At 45.5% G+C, this 22,739-nt stretch overlaps 1 protein-coding gene across 1 annotated transcript in view; it reads right to left on the reverse strand.

Annotated features, from left to right (window-relative positions):
* Positions 1 to 19,580, reverse strand: part of LOC138567074 (actin-related protein 2-like) — a 193,600-nt gene extending 174,020 nt beyond the window's left edge. Inside the window, exon 1 of the mRNA XM_069644926.1 lies at positions 19,383 to 19,580. Coding sequence (XP_069501027.1) covers positions 19,383 to 19,430 — 48 coding nt within the window. The 5' untranslated portion in view covers positions 19,431 to 19,580. The remainder of the gene's footprint in view (positions 1 to 19,382) is intronic.
* Between the last annotated feature and the right edge of the window lie 3,159 nt (positions 19,581 to 22,739).

Here is a 22,739-nt window from a genome sequence, read left to right on the forward strand (position 1 = left end):
ACCCACCAAACAATCCCAAAATCTATTACTAATAGAAATACTGCACAATTGGATTTATTCATTAAATTATCGTGTTTTGTATGTATTCAGTATACATCTGCAAAAGCCCCTGTGGACAACTGCATAGTGCTGACATGTGCCAGCTGCATCCTGTAATGGGCCATAAACATACAGAGGAAGACCATGTTGCTGCCTCGTAGGTGTCCATGAGATAGGTCATAACATTCTACCCATGACTTTGCCATGCCCCCTCTGGATTTAGCAAGGTACATGAAGGCAGTAGGACAGTGGCTGCCCCATGTAGCTGATCTAATACAAATAGCCAATGCGGTCTTAGACAATTTCACTTTTCTGTCCCTTTTCGAAGGACACAATCATATACGAAAACTCTGACCCGTTGCTTGTTCCGGAAAAACATCCACAGCTCCCCTACAGACAAGACAGTCTGTGCCCTTCTGGCATGGATGGGTTCAGAGAGAAGACTAATTTGCATTTACGAGGAAAGATGAAGCTGTCGGGAATGAAGTCTGGGCGTGACTGCAATGCAAACCGAACTGGAGTGATTTAAAGTAAGCTGAAAAACTCGAATACATAAAAGCTCCCAATTCACCCAGTCTGGAGTTCAGAAGACGGCAACAAGAAAAGTGGCGTTTGCCAACAAAAAAGGGTAAGGCAATCTCCCATTCACTCCCCGCAAAGGCTGTAATGGAAGTTGTTCTTTAGAGTTTTAGAGTAGTTGCATGTTCCAGGATAGCTGTGGTGTCGGTCTTGAAAGACATTACAGCGTGACGCTCTTCAGCAATTGGCCTGCTAGTTCTATTTAAGTCACCATAGCCGAGACCTCCCTCAGGGCTTGAAGAGCTGCCAGCTGAACTCCTAGGTTTGATGCAGATGGCAGAATATGAAACCCGTATTTAAGAAAATTTGGGATTCCTAAGGCATCCTAGAATTCTGGTTAAAGCATTCCAATAAAATCCACCAATTTGAAAAGACCTTCCAAAACCGTCCCAGTGCTCGACTTAAGCACTGCAAAGCCAGGCATGGCAAAGGTGGTGATGGGTCTGTTGCAAGTCTCCACAGTTTAGAGGCCTACAAGCTCAGCAGGAACTGGGTACCACATTAATCTGGGTCTATCAGAGAGGGGCTAATAGGAGTCCTGTTTCAATGTCTTGCCAGATCAAAGGGCTGCCTGGTGAAAGGTATTAACGGAAGGGCAAATAAAAGACTTTCAGAACACACCAAAAGGGTATCCCTTACCCAGGCTTCTTTGTGATGTATTCTGGAGCAGACATCTGGCAGGAGACCAGACTTTCCTTTGTAATGTAGAGTTGTAGCCATGGCCCGGCAGCCATGTAGAAGACGCCCTGAAATGTTGTCAAGTGAGGACAGAATGCCACTCAAGTTGAGAGTGAACCATTCAGTCGCTTGTCAGTTGATAAAGCCGAGGATTCGAAATTGAGGGCAGCTGGGAGTTTGTGGCCTAGAAGAGCATGGTTACCTTGATCATCTACTAGGAGCTAGTTTTGGTTACCCAAGCCAACTGATGCTGAACAGACACCTATAGGAATGTAAGTCTGTGCATGTGGCACGATCTATAAATAAATATTAGGACCCGCCTATATGATATTTAAAGTATAAGGGGAAGAGATCAAAGTGGGCGTAAACTAAAGTGTATGACGTTCCCCTACTTTCTGGGGAAATAAAAAAAAAAAAAAAAAAAAATGATCCCTCTTACTTTATTTACCCCGGAGCACCTTTCCAGGATGGCAGTGATGGACACCTTTACTTATGTATTTAGTAACTTCTTCCCTACTGGGGATTTGAACCTGGGTCGTGGGGTAGGTAGCCAGCGCTCCAAATAAGATTAGGAAGTGAGATTATTTTACTCCCTATTTTTTTTCATTGGGAGAATGATTGTTATTTTTTTTAAAAAGAAGTAAACATGTAATTTCAATTCCCAATCGGAATATATTATAAGCAAGCAAAAGTATGCTTTAACTGGAAAACGGAAAAGTTTCTGTAATAATTATTTTTGCATCTGGTTAGTTATGCACATTAAAAGGATACATGTTTACTTCTTCCAATCAGGCAGTAACAAAAGTTTCTCCTCGTGTTACTATGTGCACTAGGAGTCCAAATACATCCAATGGACTTGGGTGGGTAAAAGCAGGGTCAATGTTCCAAGTGTCGGATTCCCATTTTTCGTTGAGTGTATTTTTACTGCCCATTTTAATTTTGTGCGAGTATTTGCCTACTTTTAGGGCGTAAAAGTGGCCGATACACCACCCCTTATGTGTAGGACTGGAGGTAGCACTCAAGTGGCACACCATGCTCAGCTCTGCTTTTAGCTCCTGCTTACCAATCTTACTTTAGATTTCTGCAGGGTAGCAGACCCCCACGTGTCGGGATTCGCCTCCTAATTGACACACGGCAGCGGCAACAAGTGCACACAGCGAGGGTTGTTCGAGGGGCCCCTTAGATCTCACGAGACACGAGGTAAAAGATTCAGTAAGATGTCAAGTTAGATGGCCAACTTCCGGGTAACCCTGGAAGCTGCAGCACAAGGCCCAAACAAGGGCAGTGTGTAGACCGACCTGGGCACCAATGGCAAATCGAGGCCACGGAAGCATTAGCACCCCATTACCGTTTACATTCAGGTGTTGCTGGAGGTGCAGGACTTTGAAAAACGCAGAGGTTTACTTTCGAGCGACGACAGTCTGCTGATATACAAGCATGGTGCACCGATTCCAGATTGTTAACAAATAAATAAATTAAATTCTAACAAGAGGCAGCGCACATCTGGAGCACGACAATCGTATCGTACCCCACCCCCGTATCGGAACCGGCTCGTACAAAGTCCATCCCAAAGAGTCCAAGGAGCACACCCTGCCCCCACCCCCGCTCGCCAAGCCGCATTCCTAGCACGCTCCTGGAGAAGCGTGCACCAACCTGCACGGCGCTCGGCAGGTATGCGTCCGAGAGGCGGCTCCAGCAAGCGAGCTGGGGAAGCAGAGAAGCTACCCGTACTCACCTCAAAAACCAGTCCTGGCCCCTTGAGGAAAATCAGCGAGGACATGTGACCCTCCCACGTAGAAGCAAAAGACAGCGTGGCTAGATGCTAAAGCTGCCTTTCCCAATTTAACAAAAATATGCGATACTGAGCAAACAATTTACATTAGTTGAAGCCGATCTGCCAAATAACAAATACCTGGTTTCATTTGGGGCAGTCAGCATTCGTTCACTGTTGCGAACTGAATCGAGCTTGCCAAGCAAGGATCTCACCGGACAAAGCTGGGAGCAGTTAGAAACAGGGCGATCAAGAGCTGCATTAATTACACTGGACATTCGCATCATTGATGGTTCTCAACGCTTTGGATGGAGCCACTGCCCTTACTGTGGTGTTGCATATCCTAATCCACAAGGGGTGCATTTACTAGTTTGTGAAGAATCGCCCTCCTAACTTAATTTCCTGCGATCTGTAACGTAGTGGTCGATTGGCAAAATCACTGAAAAAGTGCATTGGCAATGCCAACAGTATGGGCGTTTGTGTAGCCGTTGGAAAGGCATTTGCCAGGCACTGCCGTAGCGGTATTAACTGGTCATTGTTGATAGCAGATGCAAAATGGCGCGCAGTCCCTGGGCATCTAATAGCAGTGCCTGGCAAACGCCCAATACTTACACACAAGCCAAAACTGTTGGCTTTCCCAAAGCTTGTTTTTAACAAGCTTTCAGTGCCGGACACACTCAGTGCTTATACAATCGAGTGGCTGAAGGCAGACCTGGTAAAACAGTAGCAGGTTTATAACTCCAATTAAGGAATTAACTTGCTTTGGAAAAAAAATGACAGGCACTTGAGTGCCAAGTTTGATAAGGCTCGATTAAAGCAAGCTCAACGAGTTCCCATGTGGAGGTCTTTTGAACGGTGAGGGTAAGGAACTGGGTGGGAATGGCCATAGGGATTACAATGGCCATGGCCAGTCAATGGGTGGGCACATGTTAATGTTAAAGGACATTTGTAACGCGCAGTATCACCACCAGAGTGGTCCCTTGGCGCTCTGTTGGCTCTGAAACGGGTGAGGAGGTTGAGTTAGTGGGAGGAAGCAGGAAAAGTGCACGAGGGCAGTGATGTGCTGTTGGCTGCCACAGCCCGGTGGGTCCGTTGGCTGGGCCTGGGGTGTTTGCGGCCGGTAGTTGTTGTGTACTGTTGTGCAAGGCTTTGTGTGTTTTTGTTTTGTTGTTGCAGTGTAGTGAAGTTTGTGCGGTTTGTTTTGCTGTAGGTTTTGGTTGCGTTTGGTTTGGAGTTTGAGAGGTGTATGCAGAAAGGGAAATAGTTAGTAGGGGTTGGTTAGTTTGCGTCTCTATGATGCGCTCTGTTTGCGTAGTCTCCCCTGTTGCGGCTCTGTCCTGAACTGGGTCTGACTGGCCTACAAGTTCCTTACTCCTCTAGCCCCCGCCTCTGACATACTCTCTCATAGCTCCCCTTATCTTCCATTCATACTCCTGTGGCCATTGCACCTGCCAATGACAACCTCTCAGGTAGTGGGGCGATTGCCAATATCTCGATAATTCCACACCCATATGGTACCTGACGGTAGTTAATTAAGGGGCGGGCGAAAGTGTTGGTGGGATTGTCTGGGGCAGTTGACTTAGTCTCCGTGCGGATCGCCTTTGTTCCAGTCTAGCCGGTGTTACCCGTCCAGGTGCCGTGGGCGTTACTCTCTCAGGTCCGGGATGTCCGTGTCTTTTGGTTTAGTCATCCCTTTTCAGTTTTGGTTTCCTGGTTTAATCTGTGGTGTTGTAGAGCCAGGTTTTTAGTGATTTCCTGAATTTTAGGTGATCTTCAGTGTTTCTTATTTCTTTTAGGATGTTGTTCCAGGTTTTTGCGGCTAAGTGGTAGAAGGAGGTGCCTCCAAGTTTTTTTTAATGGTATGGTTTGAGTTCAACAAGGACAATAGACAACCTCCGAACCAGATGCCTTTTTTAGGACAAATGGCCCCCAGAGGCGCATACTGGGGGCCTCCTCCACATCCACAGGCAATGCCGTTTCTCAATTTCCCCCAGTGGGGACAACGCAACCAGAGGAGGAGAACCAACCGCAGGTTTTAACTCAAATACCCATTTTCAACTTATCAGGATATGTACTTTCAAAAGAAGAAACCTCCGTCCTCACCAAAGGACTATCGTTTGTACCTACAGAACACACAGATTGGTTCAAACTGGATACTGAATTATCCAATTTCTTTAGAAGCATTAGAAGGAAAGTTTACTTCATGGATAAAGACCCCCGTCCAGAAAAAGATGACACAGGATTCAGAATTAAATCCACATTCAACCCCATGGAAAATGAAGTTCCTAGTTCCTTGCTCACTTTTGAAAAATGTATAACAAAGGAAATTAGAAAACTGCAAACAAATTCTCAACAGATGAGACAGAACTTGACCACTGGTGAACGCAAGGCTTTAACAACCTTAGCGGAAAACAAGAATTTGATTATAAAAACAGCTGATAAAGGTGGAGGAATTGTTATTCAGAACATCACGCAATACAAGGGTATGGTGATGCAACTATTAAATACAGAAGGCAACTATAAAAAACTAAGGAAAGACCCCTCGGCTGTTATAAAACAAAAAATCCAGGAAACAACTAGATTCGGCCTAGAGCAGGAGTGGATCACGGAGCGGGAAGAAATCTTTCTCAATACGTCTGAAAACAGAATACCAGCTTTTTATGCCCTTCCCAAACTCCACAAAGACAGCCATAACCCTCCAGGCAGACCAATTGTGTCAGGTTGCGGTTCAATTCTAGAACCTATCTGTAAATTCATAGACTACTTTCTGAAGCCTCTAAGCCAGCAAACACCCACGTACCTTAGAGACACCATGTCAACTATCTCTAAATTTGAAGGACGCCAATTCAACAGCGAACAAGAGATCCTAGTAACCATGGACGTAGTTAGCCTCTATACCAACATCCCACAAGAAGCAGCGGTAGAGTGCATCCGTCATCACTTAACCCACTTTATGACCCAGAAAAGAGTGCCCACCAACTTTATAGTGGAACTGCTTGAGATTGCGTTAACCAATAATTTTTTTGCCTTTGATGACGAATACTATCTTCAAACAAGTGGAACCGCTATGGGAGCAGCATTTGCCCCCAGTTTAGCCATTATTTTTATGGCAGAATTTGAAAAGCAACACGTCATTGACATCTCTAACCCTTTCCTGGATAAAATCTTCTCGTGGTATAGGTACATCGACGATGTCATCCTGATATGGAATGGAAATGAAAACAGCCTCACCTCATTTTTTGAGTGGATCAATGCTCAGACCACAGAGATCAAATTCACCATGCAAAAAAGCAATACAGCCATTAATTTTCTGGACCTTACCATCTTAGTCAAGAATGGCATTCTACAATGTGATCTTTTCACAAAGGAAACTGAGAGAAATACCCTACTCCACTACAATAGCCATCACCCAAAAAACCTAAGGGACAATCTCCCATACGGTCAATTTTTGAGACTTAGGCGCAACTGTACAGAGATGGACGCTTTCCAAGTAAATGCCACAAAACTACAAAGCAAACTATTAGAACGGGGATACCCAAGAAAACTTATCAGACGGACGATAAAAAGAGCAAAATATACGCCCAGGGAAAGTCTGCTAACACCTAAACCAAACAATCCGGATCAGGAAAACACTCTCACATTCGTCTCCACTTTTGGCCCTGATACGACCAAACTTAAAAGGATACTGAAAAAATTCTGGCCCCTAGTACAACTAAGTTTGCCAGAAGAAAAGACACCAAGAATGGCGCTCAAAAGATCGAAGAACCTTAAGGACATTCTATCACACGCCAGACTGGAGAAGAAGTCTCAAAGATCCACGCTCTGGAACATGCGGGAAATAAGGGGGCACCACCCCTGTGGTACCTGCACAGCATGCCGCTTCACTAGAAAAATGTCTTCATTCAAAATTGGTGGAAAAGACTGGGAACTCAGACAGTTCTCTAACTGCAAAACAGCTAACGTGATTTATATCATTGAATGTCCTTGTGGTCTCCGTTACGTGGGGCAAACAACTCGCCAAAGCCACAAAAGGATAGGTGAACACAGATCCCGCATCCGCTGCAAATCTGCCAATGCCCCCTTGGTACAACACTTCATTGAAAATCATCATGGCCCAGACGATATCCTGTGGTGGATAGCAGACTTAGTACCTAACATAAGCAACGCTATTAACTCTCTCAACCATAAAGAAGCATGGTGGATTTTTAAACTCAAAAGCATCACTAATGGCCTGAACGAGATGGACCCCACTCGCTTTTACAGATAATTATATTATTATCCCACAATAAACCTCTTTACCTTTTCATTTTAAGCATATACCATTATCCTTTCTAGATACCATCCAATACTACAGCCCCAATTTTAGGGCTCACAGTACCACACTGTTTTCTGTAGCACTCCGTTTTATATTCTTCAGAGTTAATACATTACCATTACACATTTCGCAATAGCCCACATTAGTTATGGGGCTACGCTCCCTCCATTTCATGCTCGCAAGGCAATGGAGACACCGGTGCCACACGCGCAGGAGTTAGTGATTAGCATTTCACTTTAGCAGGCTCATTTGGAACCACTACAGGAGCGCGCGCACAGACATGCGCAATCGCTGGGCAATACAGGGAACACTACGTGAGACGCGCATGCGCTTTCCCAACACAGCCGTATTTAGTTCGGCTTTTTTCATGGTGCTTTCTCTCTTGTGAACGCGGCGCTTCACTCGCAAGCCACAGGCGAGACAACGCTCGCCAACCAGCAGAGAACTTGAGACTCGGACTCCAGGTGAACAGTCCCCCTATCCCTGCACCCAACGTTGTATCTTAATTTTACTATCTTAAAAAACGGGCACTTATTTCTCGTTTTTTTCAACAGCCCAAGACTTAAAAACGCATGGGACACTACATAGCTGCCCCACCGGCATCCCGCTTACCTCATGTGATCTTTCACACGAAAGCCATTTATCAAGGTGAGAGCCCGCCTATTTTTAGTGCCAGCCATGTTCCAGTTCTGTATTTCCACAACTGGCATCTTACCCTATATTGTTCCCCTTTTCCCCGGTAGTCTTTCACAGCTTGCAGCTACTGTTCAAAAATAAGCCCCATTCTTCTACTGTGGGGCCACCAGCTACCTCCAATTACATGCAGCATTGCAGCCCCTAAAGGTCAGTCCCCCTTTTTTACTTCCTTGTAGCCCTATTTGTTTGAGGTGTACCAAAGTTTTGGAACAGACTCTGCATTGTGTCTTTTAAACAGTTTTTAACCCACAATTCAGACACTAATAGTGTCCTTATATCTCTACCTTAGGGAGACCTACCAGGCCCTAGATGAAGGCATTCAGCCGAAACGTCCTCAGGACCAACACTTAGATTTCTCCTGGTCCCAACACCTTTTTTTGATCCACTTCTAGACGTCGACCATGTATGAGGTCACCCTTCAGCCTGGCTATAGACAACAAAAAGTTCTCGCATCTTTTGCTTCTGTTTGGATTGTCTTGTATTAAATACACATTAATCGCTTATCACAAAAGGTGGTGGTTACACAGTGCTCTTTATAGAGCTATTTTGTGTTTTTTTCTTTCAACTTTATTTTGCAATTTACCTTGTTATAACTGTGTTAGGGTTAGGCTAAGACTGAGAATTAACCTCCCTGTACACTCAAGTATTTGTGAAGAATTTAGTTGCATTTTTGTCTGTTATCTTTACAAATACCTCTCTTTTTGAATACTAATTTTGCATGACGACTAAATGCATCAAACAGCAAAATAAATTTAAAAAGCTGTCCGAATCATATCTATTCTTGTCTGAATTTCTCATTGTACATCTTCACATTTATTGCGTTTTTGTATATTTTTTTGAGACACAAAAAAATTTTATAAGGTCTACTATAACCAATTAGTAGCTCCCCTGAAATATCACATGTCAGAACAGACCCCAATTGTAAACCAATGGTTTGAGTTCCAGGCGGATTTCGTTGCTTGATTGAAGGGGTCTCGTTGGTTTGTATTCAACATAACCAAACAACACCGACAGGCTGGGTGTCCCTCCTCATATGCCATTCCTCCCCATCTTTAATACAATAGTTTCAGCTTATAGGTATCGCAAGCGACATCCAATAGCCCGAATTAAAAAAGGGATGAAAAACTAATAGGAACCTTGGAGAAAGCCACTCACCCACAAGGCCCAATGCTAGCAAACAAAAAATAAAGGCAAGTCCAACTCTGATGGCAGACATGGCCAAACTTTAAAAGATTGGACTGATGGTTTTGACTACAAAGTTAACAGAACTTTGACAAGACTCCCAGGTTTAAGAGCTGTGTGTGAACTCTGTGGGCCCCTAAATCTTCCTCTACTTAGAAGTAATGTAGTTTCTTTTTTTTTTTTTAAGACTAGCGACTATTAGGTTTTTTCCTATAGCGACATCACACCACCGTAGTAGCCTCAAAGCGTGTAAATCTTGTCCGAGCATTAAATCCTGCCCAGGGATATCGGGACCGGTCTCTACTTAAATGCACCGACCAGAAAATGGCGAGATAACAGAAGGAGAAATGTGCTGAAGTAAAATCTAGAGGAGAGCACGAGAAGTTGTGAAAGCAGGCAGTAGGTGGCGATTGCTTCATTATCAATGTAAAGTCTGGATGCATGAAGGGCTCCGGCTATCCCAAGCATCCTCTGGGCATAGTTGACCAGGATCATGCTAATGGATGGGCCGTGTCTTTTAAAAGGTCTAGATAAATAGGCTGCCCAAGGGCAAAATTCCCAAGTTTACTTATGTGAAAAATAAATTAAACAGTTGTAAAAAGGGTAAGCAAAGAAGAAATATATAAGGAAGGCAAGAAGCCAAATAAGGGTCAACATCCAAACTCAGGCAGTGCCACATCCAGCCAATGCACACCACTCCCCCCAAACTCCAGCCTGAGACAGAAGAGGGTTGACTCCGGCGGCTGAGCCGTAGCCAAACCCGTTCCATTCCACCTTATGCAAGGGTGCATAATGACCCATCAGCATTTGTCCTCCAACCGCCAACATCCACTCTCCATCATGCAGCAGCAGCAAAACGCCCACCAACGCCCAACTGAATACATTTACTGAATCCCCTCTGCACCATTGCCCAAGTCTCAAAGCACTCACGCCCATGCAAGGGGCATGTGTGCAGTGCATCCTGCTATCACATGTCCAATTAGGCCACCAACAGTGGGTGGGAGGAGAATACGCCAACTTCCCTACTTACACTCCTACTCCTGTCAGAGACACGGTAGCACCAAAGTTGGAGGGTATTGGTGGACAGGCCACCATGTTTCTCCGCCAGCCTGAACCAATGGGTGGCACAGTGCAGGAGATGCACCGCTTTGCAGATTGCTCTGCCCCAGTAATCCTCAGCCCGAGGTAACCCATAAATTGGCTATTGCGCATCTACTTCAGAGTATTTGTTGCCAAAAGCGGGAACCAGGTGAGAACCTCAATAAATGTCAAAACTAGCACCTTAAATGGGGTGGATGTAAAAATAGTGTTAGAAAGAAAACGTAGCTTAAGTGTCATTTCTTTTCAAAGCCATCTTAACGGAAGGAGGGGGGGCCTCCTATCCCTTACATTTGTTTTACAGTTAACCCTTTTCCAACTATGTATGCAAGTCAACTTTACTGTCTGCTCAGATTTTGAGAAAGGCAAATTTCAAACCCTAAACATGCGTCAGGCAAGCCAGTACGTTGGGAAGTTCAAATTAATGAACGGAATGAGACGGGGGTCTGCAACCTGTGGCTTTACAAATGCCTTGGACTACAACTATGCTGGTGGGAGATGATGGGAGTTGTATTCCAAAATATCTGACGAGCCAAGCGTTGCAGGCCCGCTTTCGTGCTTGGAATTACCACAACAACAATTCACTGACTCAGATTACACTCACAGGTACATTCAGTTAAAGCAGGTTTTCACATTCTCACCTAAGTCAGGTGATACGAGTCCTCAGATACTTTCCATAAAGGAGAAAAAGCATTGGCAGTGCCAACAGTTTGGGCTTTTGTGTATGCATGGAAAAGGCATTTGCCAAGGACAGTCGTCGTGGCATTAACTGGCCATTGATGGTAGGAGGTGCAAAATGATGCAAGTACCTGGGCATCTAATAGCAGTGTCTGGCAAATGCCTAATACTTATACACCAGTCAAAAACTACTGGCTTTGCCAATGCTATGCTGGTTTTTAACAGGACTTCCGTGAAGAACGCTCATAGTGCTTAAACAAAGTGGCTGAAGGTAGACCTGGTTAAGAAATGTGTATTACACAACTAGCGGGTTTACAAATCCAATTAAGTCATTGGGCCTCATTACGAGTGCCTGGTCCGGAAACAAGGTGCCGGTAAACACCAGCACCTTTATTTCCAAATAAGGTTACTTCGAAAATGCCGGTAGGGGCACTGAACAAACGGCAGGCCTAACCTGCCGGTAGTTCAGGCCCCTAGAGGCAGGTTTTTCACTGAAGCAACAGCACCGTTAAAAACAGTGCTGGTGCTTCAGTGTTCCCATTCCTATGGGACTTCATGGGAATGGGAACGTACCACCAGTGGCTGATATATCCCGGCAACAGTGATGTCGGGTAACGGTAAGGTGAGGTTGCCCTCGCATTAAAGGCTCATTAACTCTCAGAAGACTGCTTTGAAAAAACACTCCCAGTCCCTCATTTTGGGTGTGGGGGACTTCCTCTGAGGACACCTCACGCGAGTTGTCACCAGAGGACGTTACAGTGGCTGGCTGGCACTTCTGTCAGCTTGCCTGTAATGGCGGACACAATAATGTGTCCCGCCAATGTTGTGGTGGGAACGGAGGGCCCCGGCTCAGCTCCACTTTTTGGAGACTGCCGGGGCACGGCCCAGGCTCACCCCAGCCCACTTAAAGCACTGATGGTAAGGCTTGATTAAAGGGAGCTGTAGAAACTGGGTGGGAATGGCCATAGGGATTAGCATGGCCATGGGCAGACATTGCTGGGCAAAAAACACCTACATGCTGTGTGATCCTCCTTATATGCAGTTTGTCCCTATTCTGCACTCAATGCAATGCTTTTGGCTAATGGGTGTCGCAAGCAACACAACATACCCCAAAATAAAACCTGGCCAGCCATCATACAGGCAGCTACTGTTCTAAAGCACCGGAGCAAGAAGCCTGGAAGAACAGCTACCTGCAACTAGACAAATCTACATCGCCACGCGCCAGTCGTGAAATAGTGTAATTTGCATATTTCACTGGAAGCAAGCTGCAACTCACAGAAAGCATTATGTCGCTGAAGAGCCACACGGATACACTAAATGTTTTTCTTCGGCACAGATAACTACTTTTATTTTGAACCCAGAAAGCATCCCCAACAAAGCCCACTCAACGATGGGAGCAAAAGTTTGAAGCATCTCCGGTGGTATTGTGCAAGGGGGTTCACAACTGCTCGGCCCGATTCTGCAATTCCAGGAGCATCCCTCAAACCTTAAATTCTCCCATGGTCTACAGGCCATACATACACTGAGCACTGTGGGCTAGAGGGTGACAGTGTGGTCCTATGACGAGTTCCCTTTGAGTGTGTATCAGTTCCTTCTTAAGTGACCTTGGAACGCCCACCAAAACCTCCCAATATTGCATGCGGAAGGAACTGTGTCTAACGGCTCGCATCAACTCAACTATTCGTAAGAAAGTGCCTCTGCAGCGCTGGCAATCATCTGTCAGCTCTGGCAGAGGGACTTTTTTGGTGACAATTTCCTCAACCGAAGTATGATGAACAACAACTTGGATCTGTGAACTGCAAGTTAAACAGATGAGAATCTCTGTAGCAGGCACTTTAGCCGGCTCAGCCACCCCACTAAACGTCCAGCAGAGAGGGTTACCAGAAAAACTGCTAAGCAAGCCTAAAGGGCCATCAGCTACTGACTCACAGCTCTCCACTTCCTGAGCCACGTACAAGTCTTAAAATAAACTGATGTTGGTCACCGTTTTAACCCAGTCCAAAAAGCAATTCCAAGACAGGCATCAGTTTCCTCGTAAGAGGACATTAGCAGGCTGAAAGCCGCGTGGACAGAGCTGTACTGTACTTCATGTACTAGTGCGCGCCAGGCCAGCACTCGGAGACAGTCCAGCCACAACACGTGGACACTTCTCCAGCCTGCCACATTAAAACAGGAGTTGCAAAATAAAACGTGTTTCAACGATAAAACGGTTGCTCTTAACCAGGAATGACACATTGTCTTTCACCCGCCAAATGATGATAAAATGAGCGCCATTAAGGCAATAAACAGTGATTTTGGCTAACAGGCAAAACCTTTAGATGCGCGCACAGTACATACGCGTTATATTTCTCCCACACATTGCAAACAACAATCCCTGGAGCAGCTTTCGATTCCAAACTCAGGAGGATAGTCCACAGGACAACCCTCAACCCAAGAAGGCCAACCAGGGTCCAATTTCTAGACCAGTCAATTCTTGAGATAAGGTTGAAAGGTGTCCGCGAGAATTCAAAATACAGAGACTATAAGCAGCGCGGCAGCTTTCTGCGTCTCGCTCAGGCGGAAGGAGAGGAATTCGTGGTGGTTTTGACCACAGTGAGAAAAGCCAACAGACACATTCCGACACAGCGTTGAGTTTCTGGACAAAGGCCTATTTTCTTGGGTTATTCGTGCAGCTTTGAAAGACGACACCCGCCCCCCTTAAAGTTGCTTGTGGATTCTTTTTTTCTCCAGACGAATTTAAAATTCATAAACATCTGGGAGGGGGCACATCTCGCCCTCCGATGAGACGCAGTGGCAGTCATTCCAGCTAAGATGTTAACTGCACGTTTTTAGGGTGTGTGCGCTGGGAGGGATGGCACCGATACTCTCTGGTAAACAACTGTTCACACATCTGGGTAGAAGTGGCAACGAAGGTATCTGTGCATTAATGCGGATGTTGCCCCCTGCCACCGCTCTTTGGCACGCACACCCTCACAGGTTGGTGATGCTCACCCACTGGGGGTGCGGGAGATTCTGAGTTTGCATCTGCAGAGCTCCCGTCTGCTGGCAGCGCACCAGCAGTGTCGAGGGGGGCACCCCACACATCTGACACACATGCTGGCTGCACTCACGTTCTGATTCAGTGGCAGCCCCTTACTAACTGGACATGCACTTTTTTTAATGTATGAATTGACCAAACAAGTTGGCCTTACATAAAATGGATCAAACATTTGCATACATTAATAATTCATTCATGCGGGACAATTGTTCAGAGAGAGAGACTTCCCATCATATGAGGAGATGAAAGAGGCACTGGGTCAGGAGACAATCTCTATTTTCAAATATCTCAGGCTGAAGGGCATCCTATGTGAGCAGACCTGGGGGCAAAAACTCAGGAGATCACTGACTCCCTTCGAGAAAATGTTAGACTGCCACCTCAAGGAAGGGGATGGTGTCTAAAAATGTACAGGATATTGAATACCAACAATCTCACAGAGGAGAGGGTACCAAAGTTACTGGAATGGCATGGCAGGGGAAGTCCTCCCGGAAGAGTATGGGACAAGCTTTTCAAAATAGCCTTCCATGGGAACCTATTTACAGTAGACATGGAGCATAGTTTAAAAATCATACATGGATGTCATAGGGACCCACTAAAACTATCAAAGATGTTCCTGGGGGTTTCGCCGAAATGTCAGAGGGGATGTGGCCAGGGGGGAACGAGGGAACACATGTGGTGGCACTGTCTGCTGATTGGAAAAGGTACTGGGAAGATATGAGGGGATGGATTGCAGAGGTCACCGGGGACGAGCTCCCACAGGACCCACTGACATTGACATTGATACTAGGTTTGCCCCCGAGGGACTGACATATACAGATGCTAAGGGCGGGGAGGGTGGCCCTAGCACAGAAATGGAAGAGCCAGACAGCCCTGACTAAAGAGGAGTGGCAAAGGAAGCTGAAGAACATTTTCCTCATGGACAAATTGACTGCAATGGTCAACAATGATTCGAGCACCAGTCAATCGAACTGGGACGGGGTGAGACAATCATGGGGATGGGAAGTACATTGAGGTGAGGATGTCTGGATGGACCTGAAACAGGAAAGGAGGACACCGAAAATGGGAAGGGACAGAAGAGTCAGGCGGGGAGAAGAGAAGGGGAGATCCACTATCCAGCACAAAGGGATCAAACTATAGACCATCATAAGAGTCATTTCCTAGCAAGTTCTCGAGCACCAGCAAAGAAGCTCTTTTTCAAAGTCTTAGTGCCATAGCATAATGCCTACCGTCAAGTTATAGCGGTTCAAGTTCACGGAATCCCCAGTTGGAGGCGATCAGGTTAGGGAGGGGGGGCAGGACATGCTCAACATTTGTTTGATAATGCATGAAGTGTAACAGAGCTGTTCCGGAGGCTATTTTTATTGTTTTGAATAAATGCTAATAAAACCAAAAGTTAAAAAAATAAAATCATCATTCATGATTCATACTGTAGAAAGATTCACAAAACACTATAAACTCTTAAATGAATTAAGTTCTAAAACAATAAATTAAACACAGTATCATGCAAATAAAATAAATCCAGCACTTAAAATTAAAGGCAAACCAAATTTTAGCTAATGTCCAATGTATAACCACTCTTACCAAACAAATCACTCCAAATAAGTAGGTAAGTAAATGAGCCCTGTCAACCTGGCAGTTGGGCTTGGTGTCCATCGTTACCTCATCTCAGTTTTTTATTTGTATAGCAACACGTTCGTTCAATTCCCCTTTCGTAAAGGCGTGTGTGCCCCTTATACGGGAGTCATGAGGATTCCACGTATCTTTAATATGAGCTATGCCCACTGCACCTAGAAATGTCAAAATAGCCATGATCAAGCCCACCTTCTGGCCTCCCACCACTCTAGTTATAGAACTTCTCCATTTGTAACCACTCAGTTTTTGACAAACCTGTGAAAATACTTAAGTCTCAGCTCCTGTAGGGCATTACATTTGATAATCAAGTGCCGTCTAGTCTGCCTCGTGCCCGGGATCTGATGAAAGTCACACGCTTCACAAGTTGGGGTGATTCCTGACCTAAAACCCATATTTCACCAGTCAGAAGCGCATTCACCCAGAAGCGCATGAACTGCTGACGCCAATAAGGATGGGGAAAACGTGCTAAATAATTTGGTAGCATGTTCACTGGCGTGTCGATCCAGGTAAGCTTTTCTAGAGTATAATATCTCTTTTTTTTAATTGTTTCATCCAATCTCCTCTAAAAAGCAGCTTCTTCACCAGGAGATGCATTGCAATATGTAAATGAATGCTCGCTTGTATCTTACGCGGGATATCAAATGCATAGCAACAAAATCGCCCAATTGGAGTCAGCAGATTCATTGCCAGTAATTCTCCCTGGAGATGTATAAATGGGGAACCCCTAGAGGGCTTAAGTAACGTGCCAAAGAAAGACATAACCCTCCATCGATACCAGACCACTAAAGAAATCATGCCCAATTCAAACCGCAAAGCGGCCATTGGGACGCATGTTGGTAGCCCTAGGGTCTTACGGCAAATTAGTCTTCAATTAAATTCCAATTTATGTCTGGTGACACATGAGATCTCCTGCCTGCATAGAAGCAACAGCATGATTTGTTTGTTTATTGTAGTCTAGAACTGGCCCGATAGTTAATCTGCAATGCCTTTCATACAACCATTTAAGCTAAGAGACACCCACTAGGGCCTCCGTTTAAGATAAACATCAGATTTCCTCAGGTTGGCTCTAAAAAAACATACCTAGATATTTGATTTCAGAGGATAGAGATACAACGAGACCCATCAACAGTCCATGTGAATTTGAAGGGCTTAACAGCTTTATTGTTATGGATTACTAGTTTGTTCTCCTTTGTATACAACACAATTGCATTTATCAAATTTAGTAGGCCGACCTGTGTACGATCTGCACGAATGATGTATGTATAGGACACACTCAGATCTCCCAGTTTAATCGGAACAAAAGGCTGAGGCTTCTAAATAAACAGGAATATCTGCCAGATAGAGGTTAAAGAGGCACGGGCGAGTGCATAAACTTGGCGCACGCCACGGGAGGTTTTAAATCATCCGTTAACTGTCCCAGCTTATTCAACCTCACCTGGACTGAAGAACTCACGTGGATCACATCAAAATAGCCAGCAGATTTTCTGAGATATGCCATCCACGTAGTTTAGCCCACAGCCTGTCCTCATTAATGGTATAGAAAGCTTGCGATAGATCGATCACTGCCATATTAATGGAGCCTCACCAGAGATCTTACCCATTTCTTGCATACAATTAACTACAAAAGATAGAGGCCCAGAGCGGCAGGTCGATCTTCATAATAGCATTACTTTACCCATTGGGACCACAGGCGTTGGAATTAGAGGCTGCCTTAATACGGGATTCTATACCCTCAACAGGAAAAGAAAGACCTAGGAAATTGCAACATCTGGAGGCCTGTGTAAGTGAGCAATGCGAGTTTCCCAATCTCTCTACATTAGTTTGTAAATCCTCCTGAGAGCTCGTTGTTGCGTTCACTCTTAACCAGAAACGTCTGTCTTGCATTTTTTGATACAACATTGGGCAGCATTTTTTCGCCTTCTTTTTGTTGTCTGTCAAATTACTGGGAGCGTAACCCCTTTTTATAGGTGGATTTACACTTGGTACTGCCATCACATATTCCAAATCATTTTACATTCAAGAACGTAAGAAATGCCACAATTCCTACAAAGTGGAGAAAAGGAGCGTGTTAATGAGCAGAAAGTGAAGGCCTCGAAGGCCAGGCCACTGATGAGGAACTCTTTGGAACGTCCCAGTGCTACCTTTTTAGGAAGTATTATCTATGCATCTGACACTTTACAAACAACCCTGTCCATTGGCCAGTAACGCGCACGGAGCCAGCACTGTAGCCTTGTCAGGGGGGAGAGGGGAGATGGGGAGATGGTCATGCCTGGGTCTAATTTATTATGCTATTTATTCTGATTTAACTACTCTCAACAAAAAAGGCGAGCGCTTGAGCACTGCACGTTTGCAACCACTATTCTTTTTACTGATCACCAGACCACACTAGATCTGTGACCTCGCTTTGGTAATAGCACACAATGCAGTCTGAGGTACGTGCATACTACCGCAAATTGGAAAAACGTACGTCAAATGTTTCTGCCAAATGAACCTAATCCATAATGCATTGATTATTTACAATGTCATTTCATTTAGCAGTTACCAGACATTCAAATGCTTTGTTCTTTATGACGAACCCATCAAATAACGCGTCTTTCTAGGCGACCTAAACCAATACCATACTTTGAACGTGAAAAGAGCTGTCAAAACAGCGAGTCACTCCCCAGCCTAAACCTACTGCTGTAGAACCGGGTTAAGCCACTATTCTAACTCCAGCCCTATTACAGTTGGAAATAATGGGATTGGGTGCGTTTGTCCCTTTTATTCCATGCTAATATGAAGTGCATGTCGATATTATTACTAGGAAGATTATGTGGTCTGGAGTTATAGCATGGGAGACGTGTGTGTCAAGATCATGGGTGGACGAACATGTTTCAACACCTGCTTTTAAAAAGTGTGTTATAAAACTGATATTACAGAGAAATGGCGGGGGTGGGTGCTTAAAACCTATGAGCTATTTTAAAAAAGGGTCTTAAACTGGCAGGATCATATGTTTTATTAAAGAAAACAACCATCCGTTTCTCCAAGTTTTCATTCACATGTAAACACGCGAAAATTAGCGTGGCTCCACCCTGCCTTACCTTATTCTAAAGGTAAGCAACAACCGTCAGCGGGCGTAAGAGTAACATTTGTTATTAAATGTGGTAAGACATTGGGCGGTTGCGGCCAGCGCCGTACCCTTCACCAGTGCTCGCCTAACAGTTTGATCGTGTGCACACATCGCTTTTCATCCCAGCGACTCGGTTTCCTCATCTAATCTATCAACAGTTGGAAACAGGGTGAACATTTGCTATGGTAAACGTTGGGCATGTACATCATATGGCGACAGAAAGGGACCCAAACACGTAGGCAAGAAAGAAAAGGGAGCAACGAAAGAAAGTGATGGAGAGAGAGACGGGCAGAGTCTGAGCGCGGAAGATAGAGGAACATGCAGAGAGACCGAAACAAAGAAACGAAATACTTTAAAACATATACCTGGTATATTATGTTGAGGGAGGGGGGGGGGATTAGCTAGAGCGTTAGATAAAGGCACAGGAGAGGAAACCAAACAGGGTGGTGGTGGCAGTCAGATTTCAAAAGCACAGGCAGCAGCCACTTCCTGCTTCTGCATTTTAGAGTACATCTCTAGGATATTACTAAGCAAGGCGAGGACTCCGAGCAGCTTTTTGCGCACTTACCCCAGTTCCATTGTCACAGACGATCACCTTCCTGCCCTGACTGTCCATGGTCAGACCCCCTAGGTCTCAGCTGTTGCTTTCTATGTGCTCGGTGCCTCTCACTGGGCCTGGCAGAGCTGCTTCCTCCCTGCCAATGGAGGAAATAAGGTGGGCGGGTTGTGCCGGGCAGCTCCAGAGCAAGGCTACACGTAACATCCTGGGATGGGCTCCGCTGGGCGGAGGCAGGAAGCAGAGCGGGGGGAAGTTGGTGCAGGCGGGGATAACAACCAGAGAAAATAACGACGTCCTATGCCGGTTGGCCGGGAGAGGATGTTATTTTCTTTAATCGGAAGGGTAGAAAGGTAAACTAGGGTGACTTAAAAACTCACAAGATTGAAGAAAGCGTGTAAAACACATCACAGCCACAGTGGTTCTTTCCTGGAAGATTATACATCACTTTAAACCCCCGTCATGCTCCCTCACCGCCCCCAACCTCAACCTCACTCCTGAAATAACGCACACATCGTACATCTGAATTTAAAACTCCACGATTAGCCCTCGCTAACTTTATCATACAATACATGCCAACATTGAATTTTCCCATACGATTGCACTGCGGAGTTCATTATATTAGGTGAGAGAAAGTAAAAAAAAAAGGGGCAATATCTTTAATAGAAAATCGAGTCTCCCGCCTAAATGGGGAGAAATGGCATGTATACTTTATTTACGTCACTAAAACACCACATTTTAATTTCGTCTCTTGACATTCTTTTGTCACCTTTCTTTTACTTCTCACACGTTTACTTTCTTTGGCACTCTTGTTTTCTTATTGGATGCACCCTGTAACTCCGCTGCTGCGGTGCCGAAAAGGAGAGTCTGTTGTGGGCCTCATTACAAGCCTGGCAGTCCGGAAATAAAGGTGCTGGTAGCAGCGTACTGGCACCCTTTCCAGGCCGCCAGACTACAAGTATGCTTGCAGGGGCCGTTGTTCCTTGCAGATCTGATCTCACCGTTAGCAACAGTGACAGTGCTTCCGTGTCCCCATTCCCGTGGAGTCCTTTGAGACTCCAAGGTAATGGGGACTTACATTTTCTGCTGCATGACATCCTGGGAGCGGATTCGGCAGCAACCCGCTAGTAACACTGGCGAGTTACAGTCAAACTCGTAATGAAACCCTGTGTCCACAAAGTGACCTTGCAGTTCGCCCTCTACCTGCAAGAGTCACTGCCTGGTGGCAACACTTCCAGCCCCACCCACTGACCCAATTACATCCCACCCAGTTCCCCAAATATTGGACCTCACTCCCCATTTGATGGCCCATGGTGTGGCATCAGAACCTCGGGTTCAGGTGGACAAAGCTTTATTTTATTTATTCATTTATAGGGTTTTGAAAACACACAGGCATCATGGGGCTGAACAAAAACACAAGACAACAACACAAGAAAACAGGCCAATCGGGAGCGATCTATAATCAAGGGAGAACGTGCTGATAATAGTGGCGACCACAACGGCCGCCGATGGGTAATGCCTTCACTAGCATAGGTGATGGAGTGTCATGTTGGGGAATGTTTAGAGTAGATGCACAATTTCAGTACTTCATGGCAACATTCACAACTGCACTAGTTAGGGCTTATTAGGTAACACTGCTTTTCTTTAGTCAGTGGCATAGCTTAGTTAATAATGTTGGGGAGAAGTGGTGTGGTTATGAGTTTTTTGTCAACAAGCTATGCAGTTACCCAGAGCCCTCAAGCCTCTTGTGGCAATGTGTGAGAAGTGTAACTAACTTAAAAGGAGAGTGCATCCAGTTGATAACTGTTAAAATGGATCTCTAAACTCTGACCTGGTGAGCAGAAGTTTAGGAGGCCACCCTCGGTTTAGTGAAACAAGGGAACCTTCTCGACAATCCAGACCAATCTAGGTAGCTTGGCAGGCGGTCAAAACTAAGTCTCATGAGGGGTGATTGTGATCGGAAGCCGACAATGAGCACATGCAGCAATGAACTACAAATCACTCTTAGACAAGTCTATATGAAAAATATGTATACATTTATTGTCAGCCAGACCAATAGACACAAGTAACTTTAGTAATGCGAAAACATTTATCACACAAAATCCTTGTACTATACAATATATATACATTACAATTCCTAATGTAATACAGTGATGAAATACAGCCACAACCTGTAAGGAGAGGGTTGAATTAGCACAGTAATAAGATTAGGTAATTCTTCAGAGTCGTTCCCTAACTTTTGAGTTTAGCCTTAAGAAGAGTGGAGCCTTGAGCTCAACAGTACAGTTGTGCGTAAAAACACACGATCACGCAGGTGAAGCAAAAAGTGGGTGTTCTTGGAAGGGCTGTAGCAAGTCAGGAAGGGGATTAAAGCAATGAAGAATTGGTTCCTACTATTCGAGTAGGCCCTGCCCCTGGCAGCAAAGAAGTGTTCAAATGGCAAGAATAGCTGGGGCGCGCAGGCTAACTCAGCCAAGTTCGAATAACCTTTAAGGGATACTCGTGCGTAAAAGTGATCGGTTATGCCAAGGGCCGTCGGTAAGTGTTGCAAGAACTCACCGACCCTCGGCACAATCCGGACCAAACGTTGCCAGTTTAGTCGAGGCCTCTAGTAGATTCGAATCCTGCAGTTTTGCAGTGCTCTGGCTCTCAGCGGCTGCGGAGGAGAACGATCGTCCGTGAGGCGACAGTTGCCTTTCCACAGCTCCCGAAGGAGGTATGAAGAGGTGCAGCAGGCTTCAGGGCACAGGAGAGCAGAACAGCAAGGGATCTAAAGCCACCATCACCAACACGTAGTGATACAGGAATCACAGGTGCAGGCAGTGTTACACACTCTCCTAATTTGGGACGCAGAGGAGATAAGCCTGCGAAATTTGGCCGGAGAATGCACAGGACCACAAGCAAGAGATGTCCCAAGTCTCGGGTTTGCACTTGAGACAGAGGCAGTTCCGCGGGATAACCTGAGGTTGAGCTGGGCAGTTCGCTGGATGGCCCAGGAACACTTCCGAAGGAGCTTGTTCAGATGGTAAGCAGGGGGCGGCCAAGAGTAGTTCCCCTTGGCAGGCCTTCTTGATCGAAGAAGAAAACGGGTCCAACGGGACAGCAGAGGGTGAAGGGTGCCAAAACCTTCCGAAACGTCTCCGGCAGTTTCACAAGACTGTTTCTTCGTGCAGGAGACTTGGCTCCTTCTGTAGTTCGGTGAGAACTCAGGTGATCGACCTGGAATGGATGCAGAACCCCCTCTCTTATCCAAGATTTGCTTTGCACCAAAGTCGAGGACTTCCAATCGAAAATCTGCTCTCTTGCAGGCATCCCAGTCATGGACCAATCATGATCCACAGTGGTCTCAGTCATTCAGGCACTCCAGAC

This window comes from Ambystoma mexicanum, chromosome 2p (assembly GCF_040938575.1).
Source record: "Ambystoma mexicanum isolate Mex_15411 chromosome 2p, UKY_AmexF1_1, whole genome shotgun sequence".
Taxonomy (NCBI): domain Eukaryota; kingdom Metazoa; phylum Chordata; class Amphibia; order Caudata; family Ambystomatidae; genus Ambystoma; species Ambystoma mexicanum.